At 40.4% G+C, this 19,206-nt stretch overlaps 2 protein-coding genes across 11 annotated transcripts in view; both read left to right on the forward strand.

The window, feature by feature from the left end:
- LOC100926346 (protocadherin gamma-C4) overlaps positions 1-19,206 on the forward strand; it is a 169,531-nt gene that overhangs the window by 62,701 nt on the left and 87,624 nt on the right. The window contains exon 1 of one of the 10 annotated variants that reach the window (XM_031953434.1): positions 6,388-9,110. The exons of 7 other annotated variants lie outside the window; for them this stretch is intronic. In XM_031953434.1, coding sequence (XP_031809294.1) covers positions 6,684-9,110 — 2,427 coding nt within the window. In that variant the 5' untranslated portion in view covers positions 6,388-6,683. Of the gene's footprint in view, positions 1-6,387; positions 9,111-10,034; positions 13,813-14,064; positions 17,461-19,206 lie in introns of those variants that run through there. 2 more of the 10 variants (XM_023505342.2, XM_023505326.2) reach the window with 2 other exon arrangements.
- LOC116421572 (protocadherin gamma-B5-like) lies at positions 192-4,969 on the forward strand. Its single transcript, XM_031952420.1, has 2 exons — positions 192-4,293; positions 4,902-4,969. Exons 1-2 carry the CDS (start codon positions 1,797-1,799, stop codon positions 4,967-4,969), a joined length of 2,565 nt encoding a protein of 854 aa, XP_031808280.1. The 5' UTR covers positions 192-1,796.

A 19,206-nucleotide genomic window follows, 5' to 3' on the forward strand; every position in this document is an offset into this window, starting at 1 on the left:
AGTGTTTTAAGGCTTCTAAAGTTCTGTAGATGTTGTGTCAGTGTATGGTATGTGTCAGTATTCAAAAAGAGTGTTCGTAATGATAGATTTTCAGCATTCACTTTTTTTTTTGAGGGGCAATTGAGATTAAGTGACTTGTTCAGGATCATACAGCTAGTAGGGTCTAAGGCCACATTTGAACTCAGCTTCTTCCAACTGGAGGGCAATGTTCTATCCACTACGCCATCTAGCTGCCCCATAATTATAAATTTTCAACAAAGCATCACTGTAATGATATTTGGTCAAATAAAAATGAAAAGTGACCAGAAATTAAAATAGTTTCTCAAACCATTTTGTTAGAAAATTAAACAAACCAACTTAATGTGGTGATAATGTGGACTTGATTACATCTTGTCAATTATATACTTGGTGGTGTTAAAAAGGAAATTTGGTGTTTTGCTATACTTCATAGGGTTAACTTTAAAATACATTGTCTATACAGGATGGCCAAACAATAAAGTGATTCAATTGAATCAGTTAAATAACTCTTCAAACCAATGAAAATAAGAGTCAAATCCTGAAGCCATTTCATTGTGTATTTATATGGTATTTGCATATGATTCAATGACTGACATGATATATATTTGCTTTTTATTTATTAGTTATTCCTATGATCTTGAAAATAACAAATGATATAAAATAAATTGCAAAATTGTTATTGTATCTGAAGATGTTATTACTTGTGGGAAAATCTTATAAAAGCTCTCTTCTGATTTAGAAAATTCTTGACAGAGAAAAAATACCTTTTAAAATGCATTCATCACTTTTTCTTTTTAAAAAAATGTTCACCATTCCATTCCCAGTCCCAAAGAACTTCATAAAATTTTAAAATAGAACAAGTATCCAGTGACCAACTCATTAAATAAATTACCCCTTTGCTTTTTGACTCAATACAGATTGGGCAAGCTGATAGCTTTCCTTAGAGTGCAAAATTGGCCCAAAGAAACCTCCAGTGATATTGATATCCATATCACTCTGCAATGGCAAAAACAAGAGCATAGAAAGTCCCAAATTAGGGAGTTCATATTATCTTGCCTAAAATAATTTTTATTTGCTTGGAAGAGTTAGGTGCATTCTGTCTTCAAACATTATAGGACTAATATAGGTATTAGAAAATATTAGAAATTGTACATTCAAACATGGAGAGAGCATTTTTAATTGAGAATAAAATTTGTAGAAGGGTACTGAAATACAGAAATCAGAAGTGGTGATTACAATCAACACAGAGAAGCTAGAGCGCTTTACATTGAATGTTACAACTTTATTATCCCTCTGAAGAAACTGAGATTCTGTGAGATCAGTCACAGTTGCTTAATTCTTGAAACAGGATTTGATTCCATCATTCTATCTAATATGGCATGGGTTTGATGAATTTGATATTTCAAAACATTGAATTGCTCCATTATGCAGAAGCTGGAAATATTTTGAGAAAGATATGATTTATCAAAAACTGCAGTTTCCTTTGCGGACTCTGAGCGCCGCTGTCGGACAGTACTGAGGCAGAACTGAATCACCCATTTGTTGGAGCTTCCGGCTGGGCGATACTCTGCAATCACAGGAATCGTCCTCAGAGAAGAGCCGGCATTCAGTGTCTACCGCTAGCTTCACTGGAGATCCCGCAGACTTGTTGCCACACAAATTATCCTTGGTTGCCACACAAATTATCCTTGGTTGCGGAGACTTAGGATCCCCGTGCAATTGGAAACGGGAAAACAGATTTCCCTGAATTGAAGAGAAAGCAGAATAGAGAAAGAAAAATGGAAAACCAGACCAGCAGGGAACTGAAGCTTCAGGTACTGTTTACTTTCTTGGTGTCTTTGTTCTGCCTAGGGCTTTTAGAGCAAATTCGCTATTCTATTCCAGAAGAAACGGTGAAAGGGTATGTGGTTGGAAACCTCGCTAAAGATTTGGGGCTAAAGGTCCAGGACTTGAGAACTCGGAACCTGCGGATTAGTGGAGAGAGAGAATATTTTTCTGTAAGCTCAAAGAGCGGGGAATTAGTGATCAGAGAAAGAATAGACAGAGAGCAGCTGTGCGGAAAGAAGCCCGTGTGTACCCTCGATTTTGAAACAGTCGCTGAAAATCCACTGAATTTTTTTCATATGACTGTGGAGATAGAGGATATTAATGACCATTCGCCACAATTTAGTCAAGATGCCTTTGATCTGGAAATAAGCGAATCTACCCCGCCAGGGGCCAGATTTATCCTTGTATCAGCACAGGATGCAGATGTAGGCATCAACTCTCTTCAAAAATACCAACTCAGTCCCAACATTGATTTCTCATTAGTGAATAAGGAGAATAAAGATGGCAGTAAATACCCAGAACTGACATTGGAGAAGGCCCTGGATAGGGAGATACAGAGTTCTCACGAATTGTTCCTGACTGCTGTGGATGGTGGAAACCCCGCTCGAAGCAGCACCGCTCAGATACGGATCAAGGTCACAGATGCTAATGACAATGCTCCTGTCTTCAGCCAGGACGTCTACAGGGTCAGTCTTCCAGAAAACCTGCCCCTCGGTTCTTCGGTGCTGCAAGTGATGTCCACAGACAAAGATGAGATGGTCAATGCAGAAATCACTTTCTCTTTCCGAAGCACAGGCCAAGACTACTGGCACGTATTTGATCTAGATATTAATAACGGGGAAATTACAACTGCAGAGAATATCGATTTTGAAAAAAACAAAGAATTGGTAGTGGAAGCGAGGGATGGAGGTGGACTAGTCACACAATGTACAGTTGAGATTGAAGTTTTAGATGTAAATGACAATGCTCCAGAGGTTATATTACAATCCATACCTTCTATAATTCCAGAGGACATTTTGCCCAATACAGTAATTGCATTGATCAAAACATATGATAAAGACTCTGGACACAATGGAGAGGTGACATGTAAAATAAAAGGTAATGTCCCATTTAAAATACTGCCTTCTTCAAAAAACTCTTACAAATTAATGACAGATGGTTCCTTGGACAGAGAACAAATCTCAGAGTATAACATCACCGTGATTGCTATAGACAAAGGAAACCCCTCTCTATTCACCAGCAAAATCCTCACCCTGGTTGTGGGTGATGTTAATGATAACCCTCCTGTTTTCCTACTCCCTTCTTATGTCGTTTACATTACTGAGAACAACCTTTCTGGGGCTTCCATTGCTAGAGTCTCAGCCTCTGACCTGGACTTGGAGGAGAATGGCAGGGTGTCCTATTCCATCATCAGCAGTGAACTAATGTCAGGGTCTTCCTATGTATCTGTCAATGGCCACAATGGGGACATCTTTGCTCAGTCCTCCTTCGACTACGAAGAGGTCCGAACCTTTGAGATGATTCTTCAGGCTTGTGACTCAGGGTCTCCCGCTCTTTGTGCCAATGTTTCCCTGCAAGTATTCATAGTGGATCAAAACGACAATGCTCCAAATATCCTCTACCCTATTTTGGGTCCAAAAAACTCAGCCCTCTTCGACATAGTCCCTCGCTCAGTTGAACCTGGCTACCTAATCACGAAAGTGGTGGCAGTGGACGCTGACTCGGGACACAATGCCTGGTTGGCCTATCACGTATTACAGGCCACGGATCAAGGTCTTTTCAGCCTGGGCCTAAGAACAGGTGAGGTTCGGACAGCGCGAGCTTTAACCGAACAAGACTCTACCCGGCACCGACTTCTGGTTTCTGTGCAGGACAGGGGACAGCCTCCTCTATCTGCCACAGTGACTCTGCATCTAGTCTTTGCAGATAGTCTGCAGGAGGCGCTGCCTGAGATGAAAGAGGAGCTCTCCAATACGTTAGACCCTCAATCTGAATTACAATTTTATTTGATAATAGCTTTGTCTCTGGTCTCCGTGCTATTTTTTGTCACAATGATTATGGCCATCATACTGCACCTTCAGAGATCCTCCAGTCCCAAGGAGTGGGGTTGTTTGCAATCAAATCTTTGCTCTAAGTCTGGATCCGGTCTTCCAGCAAACTACTGCGAAGATACTTTACCTTACTCCTACAATCTCCATGTGACCATGGACCAGCGAAAAATAGCGTTTAATGTCCCCAAATGCAATGGTCCCTTAAATCCAGGACAGGATCTTCTTTCCTTTGATTCGTCTCGGTCTTCATACCCATCTTTTGGAATCAATGATTCAACTTCCTGCTCTGAGACTGTAATTATGGTGAGCGCTTTTCATTTGACCTTCTTCTTCTCCTCCTCCTCCTCCTCCTCTTCCTCTTTCTACTCCTCCTCCTCCTCCTTCTCCTCTTTCTTCTTCTTCTTCTTCTTCTTCTTCTTCTTCTTCTTCTTCTTCTTCTTCTTCTTCTTCTTCTTCTTCTTCTTCTTTCTTCTCCTTCTCCTTCTCCTCTTCCTCCTCCTCCTCCTCCTCCTCCTCCTCCTCCTCCTCCTCCTTTTCCTCCTCCTCCTTCTCTCTCTCTCTCTCTCTCTCTCTCTCTCTCTCTCTCTCTCTCTCTCTCTCTCTCTCTCTCTCTCTCTCTCTCTCCTTGCTACATTTAATCCCCATTTTATCATTACCATAGTTGACAACTCATTTCAGGAAAGTAAGCCATATAATATTACAGAGCTGTAGTTTGATAATCCTGGTTTTGCCATTGCAAACTTTTAACCTTTTTCTTTTCCTGGCCAAAGCTGCACATTTATTTTTTGTACAGACCCATCAGAGTGGGGGTAGTTAATTAAAGAAGCATAGTATTACTTGTCTTGAGATCCTGACGGTCAACTCCTTCCTTCTCGATTCGCCAAATCTTATTAATGTGAACAGCTAATTATTTTAAAACAAATATTATATGTCCACACATTGTGGAGAGGAAGAGGGAAGGTTTGATGAAAACGCTAAGATATAATTATCTTTCTTCTTCTTTAGCTCCTAATCCTTTCTATCACAACTACAAAGATACTTTGTTCTCACTTACTGAATCGACGGCAGCTTGAAGTTCTTCAATTTATTCCATGCAAAATGCACTCCAGTTTTTCTCCTAGCCAAAACCAATCTCTTTTCTAGCCTTGGTTTTGCTTAACTACTAAAGGAAAATAATTATGTACAACCCCCCTATCCCCATATCCATTTTTTCCTTTCATTCCATAAGCAAGGTTAAAAAAAAAAAAAAAAAACCACCCCTAGTATCTTGTGGCTTGGAGATCTAAGCCCCTGGAACTAGATTAATTCTGACCCTACTTTCTATTTTCATTTCTATTACAGATTTGACTTTACTTACTACTAAGGTTCTTTATATGTTAGGTTTTGGATAAACAGTATGCATTATACATTCTTACAAGGTAACGGTAGAGTTGGAAAACAGCTACTTTTCCTCCTTTAAAAAAATGTTTTTATTGACAACTTCTTTTTCTTACACCATCACAGTAATCCCAAGGATTCCTTTCCTTTTCCTCTCAAAAAGTCATCCCAAGTAACAAATTTTTACATAATTCTTTAGTTACACATTTAGTATGCAACTTATTTATATATGTTCTCATTGTTGTTTGAATTATTGAATCTCATCAGTTTAATGGCCTATAACATTAACTACTTAATAAGAATATATTTAAGAGAGGCAGCATGGGATAGAGGATAGTGTAAAGATCTCGGAAAGTGGAGAACATGAGCTCATATTCTAGCTCTAACCTGTACTGTATGTGTAATCCTGGGTAAATCCCTTAATATCTCAATACCCTCAACAACTCTCTAAAACTACAATTTGTAGAACAGCTGTGGTGGGGAGTTTCCTGCACCAAATGAAACAAGGTCTAATAAACTAAGTTATCTTTCAAATTGTGTTTCTCAATGAAAATCTGGGATTGAAAGAAAACACAATTTGAAAGATTACTTACATAGTTTATTATTCTTCTGAAAATTATTTTAGAAAGAAAAGAAAAGAAAGGGGAGTCAAAGTAAAACTGTCCTCCAAACAATATTGGTATCTTACAGTGCCGGTTATATGAAATTCTAAAGTACAAATCTGTGATATCGTATATTTAAGAATTTTATTCGTTTCTATGCTCATACTAAGACTATAGCCCTTAAAAGGAATTGGAATATTTAAATTACTACTTCTAAAAGAAACGGAAAGTACAAGTATTCCCTTTGTTATGAAGTACACAGGGGGGGAAAAAGAGCTCGCTTCCAAGACTTTCGTGAAAATCTGGCAGATGTGAATAGGACGTTAAGAGTTCCAATTAGGACCCATAAACAGTTTTTTGGATTTAACATTTAATTATGCTATAGACCTTTATTTCCTTTTGCCATTCCCTCCGCCTCCAAAACAAAAGAATAACTTCCTTCAGACTATAAGTAAAGAAGAAAATGGGGAATAATATTATATAGTAAAAAACAAAGACATAAAATGAAAATTGGGTGATTTTCCTTTTCTTTCCAACAATGTGTGCGCGATTGTAATAATTGCTTAGTACTCTGGGCGCCGCTGTTCACCAGTCAGGAAGAGAACTCGCATGGAGAGCTCCCACAACTCTTAAAGCACAAAGCCTCGGCAAATCAGACATACACAGTCTGGGGCCGCACAGAGACAGCCCTCTACCCTCCAAGCTCAGGTCTCAACCTTTGGATGATAGCTTCAGATACAGACACAAGAAGTGATGTAGACACAGTCTATGTTACTGGAAAACTCGATAATTTGGCAACAGGAAAGCGATGGCTGCTTTTCAGAGGCTCCAGGATTGCAGAGGGCGAGTCTTGCTCTGTTTTCTCCTGGGGATATTGGGGAATACTGGAGCCGCGCAGATCCGATACTCGGTGCCGGAGGAGATGGAGAAGGGCTCTTTTGTGGGCGATATGGCCAAAGACCTGGGGTTGCAGTCGTGGGAGCTAGCGGAGCGCGGAGTCCGCATCGTTTCCAGAGGTAAGAAGCAGCATTTTGCTCTGAATGTCAGAACCGGCAGTTTAGTCACTGCGGACAGAATAGACCGGGAGGAGCTCTGCGCTCAGAGCGCCCAGTGTCTGCTGAATTTCAATGTGTTGGTGGAGGATAAAGTAAAACTCTTTGCAGTAGAGGTGAGAATAACAGATATTAATGATAATGTACCGAAATTCCAAGTAGAACAAGTAGAAGTTAAAATAACTGAAACCGCAGCTCCCGGAATGCGATTTCCTCTTCCGGAAGCCTTTGATCCGGATGTGGGGATGAATTCCCTCCAGGGCTATGAGCTGAGTCCCAAGCACCACTTCTCTTTGCTTGTGCAAAACCGAGCTGACGGAGCCAAATATCCAGAGTTGGTGCTAGAGAGAGCCCTGGACCGGGAGGAGAAACCGGTTCACCACCTCATCCTCACCGCCGCGGATGGGGGAGATCCAGCACATTCTGGCACAGTTCAAGTCCTCGTGACTGTCCTCGATGCAAATGACAACGCTCCAGTGTTTACTCAATCCGTGTATAGTGTGAGTATTCCCGAGAACGTGCCTAAGGGGACCCTTCTGCTGGCGGTGAATGCTACTGACCCAGATGAGGGAGTCAATGGGGAAGTGACCTATTCATTCCGAAGACAGAATGAAAAAAGCCTACAGATATTCCAGGTTAACCCAAAGACTGGGGAAATAACAACAGCTGGAGATCTAGACTATGAGAAATCGAACTTCTATGAAATAGAAATACAAGCTGAGGATGGCGGTGCTTTTTTAGCAAGAGCAAAAGTGCTAGTTACTGTCTTGGATTTAAATGACAATAGCCCAGAAGTAACCATCACTTCTCTATTTAGCCCAGTGACTGAAAATTCTCCTACAGGAACTGTAATTGCCCTTTTACACATTCATGACCAAGACTCGGGGGAGAATGGCCTTGTCACATGTTCCGTCTCGGAGAATCTTCCTTTTAAACTAGAAAAGTCAATTGACAGTTATCGTCGTTTGGTGACAAACGGAGCCCTAGATAGAGAGAAGGTTTCTGCGTACAATATCACCATAACAGCTGTAGATCAGGGAACCCCGCCCCTGTCCGTAGACATTCACATCTTCCTGCAGGTGGCAGACACCAACGACAACCCTCCTATTTTTAGTCAGGCATCCTACTCGGCCTACGTTAAGGAGAACAACGTTAGAGGGGCCTCCATTTATTCTGTGATCGCCTGTGATTTGGACAGCGAAGAGAACTCCCATGTCAGTTACTCTATTGAGGAGGACATCTTCCTCGGGGCACCTCTGTCCTCCTATATCTCTATCAATTCAGAGAATGGCATCCTCTATGCTCTGCATTCCTTTGATTATGAACATTTCCGGGAAATGCAACTTCAAGTGACAGCTCGAGATTCAGGGAACCCTCCCCTCAGCAACAACGTGTCTCTGACTCTATTCATCCTGGATCAAAATGACAACGCTCCGGAAATCCTGTATCCTGCCTTGCCCACCGATGGTTCCACAGGAGTAGAGTTGGCTCCTCGGTCTGCAGAGCCAGGTTACCTGGTGACCAAGGTGGTAGCAATAGATAGAGACTCTGGCCAAAATGCCTGGCTGTCCTATCGTCTATTCAAGGTCACAGAACCTGGGCTCTTCTCTGTGGGTCTACACACTGGAGAAATCAGAACTGCCAGGGCTTTCACGGATAAAGATGCTCTCAAACAGAATCTAGTGGTGGTGGTCTCTGACAAAGGGGAACCACCTCTGTCTGCCACTATCACTGTCACAGTGGCAGTGGCAGACCGCATCCCTGAAATTCTCTCAAATCTCGGTAGCCAAGAGGCCTCCTCCGATCTTGAAGAGTCTAATCTCACACTCTATCTGGTCATTGCTGTAGCTTCCGTTTCCTCCTTGTTTTTTGCCTTCATCATTGTCTTGCTGGCACTCAGGATATGGAAGTGGAGGACCTCTCAGTCCTTAAGCTCAGGTAGTGACCATTTAGGAGATGTCTCTGCTTCACAGTTCATGGGCATTGATGGAGTTCAAGCTTTTCTCCAGACTTATTGTCATGAGGTTTCTCTCACCACCGACTCTCGGAAGAGCCATTTGATATTTCCCCAACCCAACTATGCTGATACCCTCTTAAGCCACCACAGCTATGAGAAAACAAAACCACTATTAGTACCAGAAGATGTTTCGAAGTGTTCGGCTCATGATCCTCCTTTGGCTACCGTGAGTTTGTGTTCTGATATGTTTTGCTCTTGTTTCTTCATTATCTAATAGGATTTATTTTGGTATGGTTTATATTATATGGTTTAACAGAAATTTGACAAAGTTTCTCTTGCTCCTATTTACCTTCTGTTGAAACTGCCATATTATTGAGAAGGAATGAATGTATCACTATCTCATTCATCTGGCATTTTTGTTAATATCCTATATAATAATTATTTAGGCATCTATGCATGACATTTAGATTTGATCTCTTAGTCTAGTGGAAACAATAGGTCCCCCCCCAAATAATTATCTAAATTGATTAGAAATGTATGCTAATGAGATAAAGTCAAGAAATGAGTTCTCCCAAATCACACTAAGTATATTATATATTCTGGTTACATGAATCAAAGTCAAGGCTATACACACTATCTCACTTTAAAAAAAAAAAGGTATTTTCTGAAATAGGGAGCTGATACAAAAAGTGCATTGAGCAAAATATATGGTCTTTACTAAAGGACTTGTTATTGTTGTATATGCATGAATTATATAAAGATATACAAAAGGAATGGTGTAGATTCCTTGATTTTCATTCAATTCAATTTCATGTCAATATAAACCTTGTCCTTCCTTCTGGGATTCCTTAAAGATTTAAATTTCAAAATGAATGCCAAAGATGCCACATACATGCCTCATCTGAAATGAAGGTTCTCTGGTCTAGGAAATGATGCCAGGAAAACACAAATTTTGGAAGGTCCTATAAAGAAGAAAGGGAAAGATAGGAAGTACACTTGGAATCAGGAAGATATGAGTTCAAATCTGACCTCATACACTTCTAATTGTATGACTCTGGGCAAGTCACTTAACCTCTATTTGCCTCAATTCGCATCTGTAAAATGGGAACACACTGAAAAAGGAAATGGCAAAATATTCAAGTATCTTTGCAAAAAAAAACAAAACAAAAAAACTTAATTTTGTCCATGGTGTCATGAAAACTCAGATACCACTAAACAGCTTTAGCCACCATAACACTAAAGATGGAAAGAGCTGGAGCATAGGTTAGTGACAGATACTACCTCCACCCATCAATGGACCAGTCTAGCTAAATTTGGAGAAACAAATCAACAGATGATTAATTTTTTGGCCAGTCTCAAAGATTCTCTTAAATGACAAAGTAGTTTCAATCCTGCCTGCCTAATGAGAATATCAACAGTGATGAAGACATTAAAATATAAGGACTGAAATATTGGGGCGAGAGCTCTTAATTTCTTTTTCACATTTGGAATTCATTCAACAAGAGTTCAAGGCAGTCCTTGAGGAACATTTTAGGAGAGAAAATGCTCTGCTTTCTCTTTGTTACCTCCACTTCGTTTTCATAAACTCTGAGAGAATAAAGGAACAGTCCTATAGAATATTGAGCTTAGGTAAGCATCTCCCAAGAATAGCCAATCAAAACTAACTCGATTGCTTCGCTTTAAGAAAAGGACTATCTCTGAACTTGAGAAAAGGCCTATTCCAATAAACTAGCTTTGTTTAAGTGGCTTCCTTCTCCTTTCTCACCTCATTTTAATGGCTGTTGAGAATTTGAAAATAAGCGTTGAAAGTACTAGTAAAACTGGTGAAAGTTTTCATAGTGATTCATGGTGATGATTTTGGTGATTACATTAGATTAGTTCTCTTTTCAGCATTTCTTAGCATCCTTCTTTAAGGCAAATTAGAGTTCTGTTGTGCCCTGAAATGGCTTTTAAAATCTTCTGTTGCAAAAGTTTGAATTTAGAAAGGATTCGGATAAAAGCATAAATGAGAAGTTTGTGGTATCGTCCCTATTTCTTGGGACTTAATAAGAAAAGTGGAAAAAATAGGCTTTGAAATGTCTTTTGAATCTGTTAAGAAAAATTCAAATTCAAATTATTTTATTATCGTGGGCCGAGTCTTTCTAAAGGATTAAAATAATAAAATTTGGGGCCAGGAAGATTGATTCTAGAAATCTTCATAGTTTTGCAATTCCTAAAAAAGCCTCGGAGCGCCGCTGCTGACCAGAAAGGGGAGAGAAATGGCTAAGCAGTGCCCTGTAACTTCCTTCAAAGACATTTCTTGCTCAGGCTTTAGTCTGGGAGTGCAGAGGAGACCCAGCGCATACTCACTTAGTATTCCTGCCGCGCAGATCTTGCCCCCCAAACAAACGGCTTTTAAGTCACAAAGCTGAGACAAGGGCCGATTTTCCTTCATTGGAGACTATTAAAACGTTGATTTAAAGGACAGCTTCTCAGGATCACGGATACTGTTGTGCTAAGGTCAAAGAATGCTGCGCCACTCCTGGAAGCCGAGAATGACTCTGAGGAGGCAAGTACTGTTTCCTTTCTTGGCTTCTTTGTTCGGCTGCTTACTTTCCGAGCAGATCCGTTACTCCATTCCAGAGGAAATGGAGAAAGGGTCGGTGGTGGGGAATCTTGCCAAGGATCTGGGGCTCAACATTCCAGATTTATCGCTTCGGAAACTGCGAGTTACTGGGGAGAAGAAATATTTTACTGTGAACGCAGAGAATGGAGATCTGGTGGTCAGTAATAGAATAGATAGAGAGCAAATATGTAGGAAAAGACAGATCTGTGAACTACAACTAGAAGTCGTAGTTGAAAAGCCTTTGAATATCTTTCATGTAGTCGTAACGATTCAGGATATTAATGATCATGAGCCGCGATTCGTTCGAAATGAATTAAATTTAGAAATCAGCGAGTCTGTGCTTCCAGGAGCTAGATTAGTTTTGGAATCAGCAGAGGATCCAGATGTTGGGTTCAATGCTTTGCAATTTTACCAGATAAATTCAAACCCCCATTTTTCCGTAAGGGTGAAAGATAATCCCGATGGCAGCAAATACCCAGAAATGGTGGTGGAGAAATCCCTCGATCGAGAAATCCAGAGTTTTCACCACCTGATCTTGACAGCAGTTGACGGGGGCGACCCCGTCCTAAGTGGCACTACTCAGATCAGTATCAGAGTCACGGATGCCAATGACAATCCTCCAATTTTCAGTCAAGATGTCTACCGAGCAAACGTGTCAGAAAACTTGCCCCCGGGATCTTCTGTGCTTCAAGTGACAGCCACAGATAAGGACGAGGGAATTAATGCAGAGATCACCTTCTCCTTCACAAGAATCGCCAAGGATATCTTATACAAGTTTAGACTGGATCCCACCACTGGAGAAATCATTATTAAGCAGACTTTGGATTTTGAAGAAACAAAGGTATACACCATGGATATAGAGGCCAAGGATGCTGGCTCACTGGTTGCTCAATGCAAAGTTGTTTTAGAAGTTAGGGATGAAAATGACAATGCTCCGGAAATAACATTAGTGTCTCTTTCCAGCACTATTCCTGAGGATACAGTGTCTGGAACAGTAATTGCTTTGATTAAAACATATGATAAAGACTCTGAAGAGAATGGGGAGATTGTGTGTCATATAGAAAGAACTGTTCCATTTAAAATAGAATCCTCTTCCAAGAATTACTATAAATTATTGACAGACGGGGATCTGGATCGGGAGCAGACGCCGGAGTATAACATTACCATGACCGCCACAGACAAGGGGAATCCTGCTCTATCTACCAGCAAAACCATATCCCTGTACATTTCGGACATCAATGACAATTCTCCCATATTCCTCCAATCTTCCTATGTCGTTTATGTCCCGGAGAATAACCCCTCTGGATCCTGCATAGCCCGAATCTCAGCTACTGACCCGGATCTTTACGAGAATGGCCAAGTGTCTTACTCCATCCTCAGTAGCGACTTAGCCCCTCTGTCTGTGTCCTCCTATTTATCAGTCAGTGGTGACAGTGGGGATTTATTTGCTCAACGTTCCTTCGATTATGAGCAGATCCGTGCCTTCGAAATGATATTGCAGGCCCAGGATGCAGGCACCCCCTCCCTCCGAGCCAATGTTACCTTGCAAGTGTTTATCTTGGACCGAAATGACAACTCCCCGAATATCCTCTTCCCGCCAACGGAACCCGACAGTTCTGCCCTCTTTGACATGGTCCCTCGTTCTGCGGAGCCCGGCTACTTAGTCACAAAGGTAGTGGCAGTGGACGCTGACTCGGGACACAACGCCTGGCTGGCCTACCACGTGTTGCAGGCTACGGATCCCGGGCTCTTCAGCCTGGGGCTGCGAACAGGCGAAGTCAGGACAGCAAGAGCTTTAACTGACCGAGATGCAAACCGGCACCGCCTGCTGGTCTCAGTGCAGGACGGAGGCCAGCCCTCTCAGTCTGCCACGGTGGCTCTACACCTCGTCTTTGCAGATAATCTGCAGGAAGCACTGCCTGAGATAAGGGAGGAGCATTCAAACACCTCGAACTCCCAGTCTGAGTTACAGTTTTACCTGGTAGTGGCTCTAGTCTTAATATCTATGCTGTTTCTCATGACAGTAATAGTGGCCATTGCTCTTCGCCTTCAGCGATCAACTAGTCCTAAAGGATGGGGCTGTTTCCGAGCTGATCTTTGCTCTAAATCTGGACTCAACGTCCCTCCAAACTACAGTGAAGGGACATTGCCTTACTCCTATAATTTGTGTGTATCATCACACCCAGGAAACACAGAATTTAGTTACCTGAAATCAACTGACCAATGTCCTCCAGGTCTTTGGATGGACACAGATGTCACTTCCATGTTATTCAAGAATAATTTAAATGGGGATGCCAATTGTCATTCAAACCTTCTTTCACAGGTAGGCTTTTACTAAATATTATATTATTTTGCATAATTTCAAGTTTCATTAACATCTTCTCATCTAAAATCATATGCAAACCCTTGTAGCTATAGTGTTGATCTAAAATTGCTTTACTTTGATTGGTTGGTATAGTTGTGCACCTATGGCATAATATTATTCCATCCTTAGTTCCATGTAGGTATGAGATAAAGTAGATGGCAACTTTCTCTCTCTCTCTCTCTCTCTCACACACGCACACACACACACATATATATATATACATTTCAGCACTATTCAACATGTCTGTCAACTTGAATCTTTAATTCTATGTGGAAATGTTATATCTGCTGTTTTTTCTGACAAATTTTTGTCAACAGAATTGATATGGTGGTAAATTTGGAAGTAGTTAATCCCTTCAATATGGTTTGGAATAAATCTCATCAATTTCTTGCTGTTGAGAATTATCAAAAATGTTTTATTAAAGTTATTGCGTTATCATAAACTTTTTAAAATAAGTCAAGATATTCAGATTCTGATAGAGTCTATACTTTGACGGGTTTGGGCTAATTAGGTGACAGTTCAAAAAGTAAATTATTAAGGAAGTATTTTCTACAAATTAGCATGAGAAAACATAAATTTGACATTTTTGGAGATGAAAATTTACTCTCATATAAATACATCTTAAACGTGATTAAGTTGATTCTTTGGTTTTTATTTTATGTTATAAGAATTTCTTATAATGAAACCTTGATATTTCAAGTGTGAAATGGGGAAAGGTGATTGTAATTAGAAGCTATAACGAGTATTTATATTTGTGTAACTAACTGAAAACTTCATTTCCGAATGACTGGTGCTCCTTTCGTAGAGAATGTAAAACACGAAAACCATGTAAAACAAAAACAGGAAAGTCACACACTGTTAATATTCTGGTAATCTACTGTTTGCCTAAAAGGATGCAGTAACAGATTAAGGCTCTGGGCGCCGCTGTTCACCAATCAAGAGGAAAAAGGAAGAGGAAAGACGCGGTGAGATCCCTCCAGCCTATCCTTTCTCCTACAATACAAAGAATTCCAGCTCAGAAAAAGCTTATTCCTGATTTTCACGGAGTTATATCAAAAGCCTTGTAGCCTTTCAGATTCTGCCAGTAATCACCCAGTAATAATCGCGACGTCTTGAGAAAATAAGAATCAGTCCAGAGATAACTTGAAAAATAGGAGATCCAAACATTCGGTTGCGGATACAGTGATGATCTTTCTACAGAGACTTTGGGACTGCAGAGGACGAATGCTGCTTTGCTGTCTCCTTGGATCGCTGTGGGAGACCGGGGCCCTGCACATTCATTACTCAATTCCTGAGGAAATGGAAAAGGGCTCTTTCGTGGGTGACATAGCCAAGGACCTTGGACTGGAGCCCCGCAAACTGTCAGAGCTCGGTGCCCGTATAGTCTCCAGAGGTAAGCAGCATTTCACTCTCAATGTCAGAAGCAGCAGTTTAGTCACCGCAGACAGATTAGACAGAGAAAAAATTTGTTTCGGGATTTCTATCTGTCTTTTAAATGTGGAGCTTTTAATGGAGGACAAAGTGAAAATTTATGGCTTAGAAGTAGAAGTGATTGACATTAATGATAATGCTCCACGTTTCCGGACAGATGAAGTAGAAATAAAAATTAATGAAAATGCAGCACCGGGTTTACGTTTTGGACTTCCCAGTGCGAAGGATCCAGATGTGGGGGTAAATTCCCTCCAGAACTATCAGCTAAGTCAGAACAATCACTTCTCTCTGAATGTGCTAAGTGGAATAGATGGGATCAAGTACCCGGAACTGGTGCTGGAAAAAGCATTGGATCGGGAGGAGGAATCTGTTCATCACCTTCTCCTGAAGGCCTGGGACGGGGGAGATCCAGGTCTCTCAGGCACTGCTCGAATCCGCGTGCTAGTCCTAGATGCGAATGATAACGCCCCAGTGTTTACTCAGTCAGTATACAGCGTGAGTGTTCCGGAGAATTTGCCCAAGGGATCCCTGCTGCTCTGGGTGAATGCTACGGATTCGGATGAGGGAGTGAACGGAGAAGTGACCTATTCTTTTCGGAACATTGATGACAAAGCTTCAGAGATTTTCCAACTGGATTCCCAAACTGGACAGCTATTACTTGTAGAATCACTGGACTATGAAGAATCGAAGATCTATGAAATGGAAATTCAAGGGCAGGATGGTGGTGGTCTTATGACTAGTGCAAAGGTACTGATCAGAGTTCTAGACGTGAACGACAATGCTCCAGAGGTGATGGTCACTTCTTTCACCAGTTCAGTCCCAGAAAACTCACCTCCAGGAACCGTGGTTGCCCTTTTAAAAGTACATGATCAAGATTCCGGAGATAACGGTCACGTCACTTGTTCCATTTCGGGTCAGTTGCCTTTTAAATTAGAAAAATCCTATGCAAATTATTACACTTTGGTGATTGACAGAGCTCTAGATCGCGAACAGATATCCATGTATAATGTTACAGTAACAGTAACAGACCAAGGAACTCCACTGCTGTCTACAGACACTTACATTCCCCTACAAGTAGAAGACATTAACGACAACTCACCCAGCTTTGGTCAGACATCCTATTCTGCTTACATCCATGAAAATAATGCAAGAGGCTCTTCCATTTATTCAGTGACTGCTAGTGATCCCGATACCAAAGAGAACGCCCAACTCACTTACTCCATTTCGGATTACATGCTCCATGGGGCCTCTCTCTCCTCCTACATCTCCATTAACTCTGAGACTGGCGTTCTTTATGCTTTGCGCTCTTTTGATTATGAACAATTTCGGGATTTGCAGCTTCAAATTACAGTTAAGGACGGGGGAGACCCACCTCTCAGCAGCAATGTGTCTCTGACTCTATTCATCCTGGATCAGAATGATAATGCTCCGGAAATCCTGTACTCTACCTTCCCAACAGATGGCTCTACAGGAGTGGAGTTGGCTCCTCGATCTGCAGAGTCAGGCTATTTGGTGACCAAGGTTGTGGCGGTAGATGGAGATTCTGGCCAGAATGCCTGGCTATCCTACAGGCTGCTGAAAGTCACAGAGCCTGGACTATTCTCCGTGGGTCTGCACACTGGGGAGATCAGGACAACCAGGACCTTCCTAGATAAAGACGCCCTCAAGCAAAGTCTGGTGGTAGCAGTCGCAGACAATGGGGAACCACCTCTGTCTACCACTGTCAGTGTCACAGTGGTTGTCGCTGACAGCATCCCCGAGATCCTCTCAGATCTCAGCAATCTAGAGACTACAGTGCATCTGGAAGATGCAAGTCTCACTCTCTATCTTGTAATCGCAGTCGTGGTGGTATCTTCTCTGTTCTTTGTCTTCATTGTTGTCTTATTGGTGATCAAGTTAAGATACAGGCAAAATTCACGGCAGTTAAAATCCTCCAGTGGCCAATTGAAGAACATCCCTCCCTCCCAGTTTATGGGCCTCGATGAAGTCCATGCTTTTCTCCAGACTTATTCCCACGAGGTTTCTCTCACCATGGATTCTAGGAAGAGCCAATTAATTTTTCCTCAGCCTAATTATGCAGATACTTTAATTAGTCAGCAGAGTTGTGAGAAAAAGGAGCCTTTATTAATACCAGAAGATTCGAAGTTTTCTATCAAAGATCCTGCTCTCATTTCTGTGAGTTTTTCATCTCATCAATAATTATTTCATTTCTTCACTATCTACTATAGTTGGTTTTCACTTTAGTTTCCTACAAAAAAGGTTGAATAACTCACTTATGAAATTTTTATTTATTTTTCATTAATCATTGCTAGGTTACTAAAACATCACATTCTTTTATTTATCATAATTAAACTAGTGATGCCTTTCATATTTGTACTCTTTTTTACATATGAACTGTAATATTTGTGCAGACAATTCATTTTTCTGCTTGGCCATAAAATTGCTAAAAGAAGGTCCAACGTTAGCACTAGATTAACCTTTTGTTTCTTTTTCTTTTTGAGTGGGGACTGGCTTAAGAAATTTATTCTTTAGTTAGACATTTTTCATAGAAAATTGCAAATGTTGATGTTTTGGGTATCAGTTGCTTCTCTCCTGGGCTCTGGGGAAACTCACCTTCTGACCAACTCAGTCTTGAATCTGGACAAAGGAAATTAGATTCTTAAGTCTTTAAAGGAGCTAGAATCCCCTAGAGGTAGTGTACTTTATTACCCAGATGAAGTTCATTATCCCTATGAGACAAATTTGGACTCTTGTAACTCGGGAAGGGGAGTTGATATAATAGTTTAAGCACACTAGAGATAAACTTGTTTCTTACAAAAAAAAAAAATATAACTTGTCTTAGTGAGGATTACGATTTTTAAATATTTCATTTAAAATCATGGAACTTATGGAATTGACTTGTAATTAAGTTCAACATGAAGCTTTTTATTAATTTTTTTATTTATTTATTTTTTATTTATTTATTTCATTAAATATATCAAATTACATGTCAAATATTTTTAACATTCATTTTAAAAGTTTTTTTTTTTTAAAGTTCCAGATTCTCTCCCTGTCTCCTCCCTTTCCCTGTTCCTTGAGAGGAAAAGCAATATGGCATTCATTTTACATGTGAAGTCATGCAAAACATTTCCATATTAGCCATGTTGCAAAAGAAAACACACACAAAAGATGACAAGAAAAATAAAGTTTTGAAATTATGCTTCCATCTGCTCTCAGAGTTCATCAGTCTCTAAAGATGGATAGCCTGATTTTTCTTGTGCACCATGATAAATGTGGAAATATGTATAGAAGAATTGTATATGTTTAACATATATTGGATTGCTTATTGTCTAGAGAAGGAGGTGGGGGAATGGAGGGAGAAAAATTTGAAATGTAGGGTTTTGCAAGAGTGAATGTTGAAGACTCTCATTGCATGTGCTTTGAAAATTCAAAGCAATTATTTTAAAATTTTAAAAAAATAATGATGTATGGCATTTTATCACAGAATTGGATATTGTCTTGGACAATTGTCTTTATCAAGTAATTAAGTCTTTTACAGTTGATCATGGTTATAATATTGCTGTTGAGGAGTACAATCCTTTACTGGTTCTGCGCATTTAACTTTTCATCAATTCATAGAAGTCTTCCCAGGTTTTTCTTAAACCATGCTGTTTATCATTTCTTATAGCATGATAGTATTGCATCATCATCATAAACCATAACTTCTTAGCCATTACTTATTGATGATTATCCCTTCAATTTCCAATTCTTTATCACCACAGAAAAAGAGCTGCTGTACATATTTCTGTACATATGGATGCTTTCTCCTTTTCTTTAATCTCTTTAGGTTACAGGTCTGATAGTGACCTTCTTGGGTCAAAGGATATGCATAGTTTTATAGCTATGGACATAGTTTTTGGACATAATTCCAAATTGTTCTCC

The sequence above is a fragment of the Sarcophilus harrisii genome, chromosome 2 (assembly GCF_902635505.1).
Source record: "Sarcophilus harrisii chromosome 2, mSarHar1.11, whole genome shotgun sequence".
Taxonomy (NCBI): Eukaryota; Metazoa; Chordata; class Mammalia; order Dasyuromorphia; family Dasyuridae; genus Sarcophilus; species Sarcophilus harrisii.

What these genes read in the sequence shown, in the direction of transcription:
- LOC116421572 (XM_031952420.1), top strand. Translation starts at nt 1,797, where the DNA reads ATGGAAAACCAGACCAGCAGGGAACTGAAGCTTCAGGTACTGTTTACT. An exon ending in CTCCTTCTCCTCTTTCTTCT is followed by an intron (nt 4,294 to 4,901) that starts TCTTCTTCTTCT and finishes CTTCTTCTTTAG; the next exon opens with CTCCTAATCCTTTCTATCAC.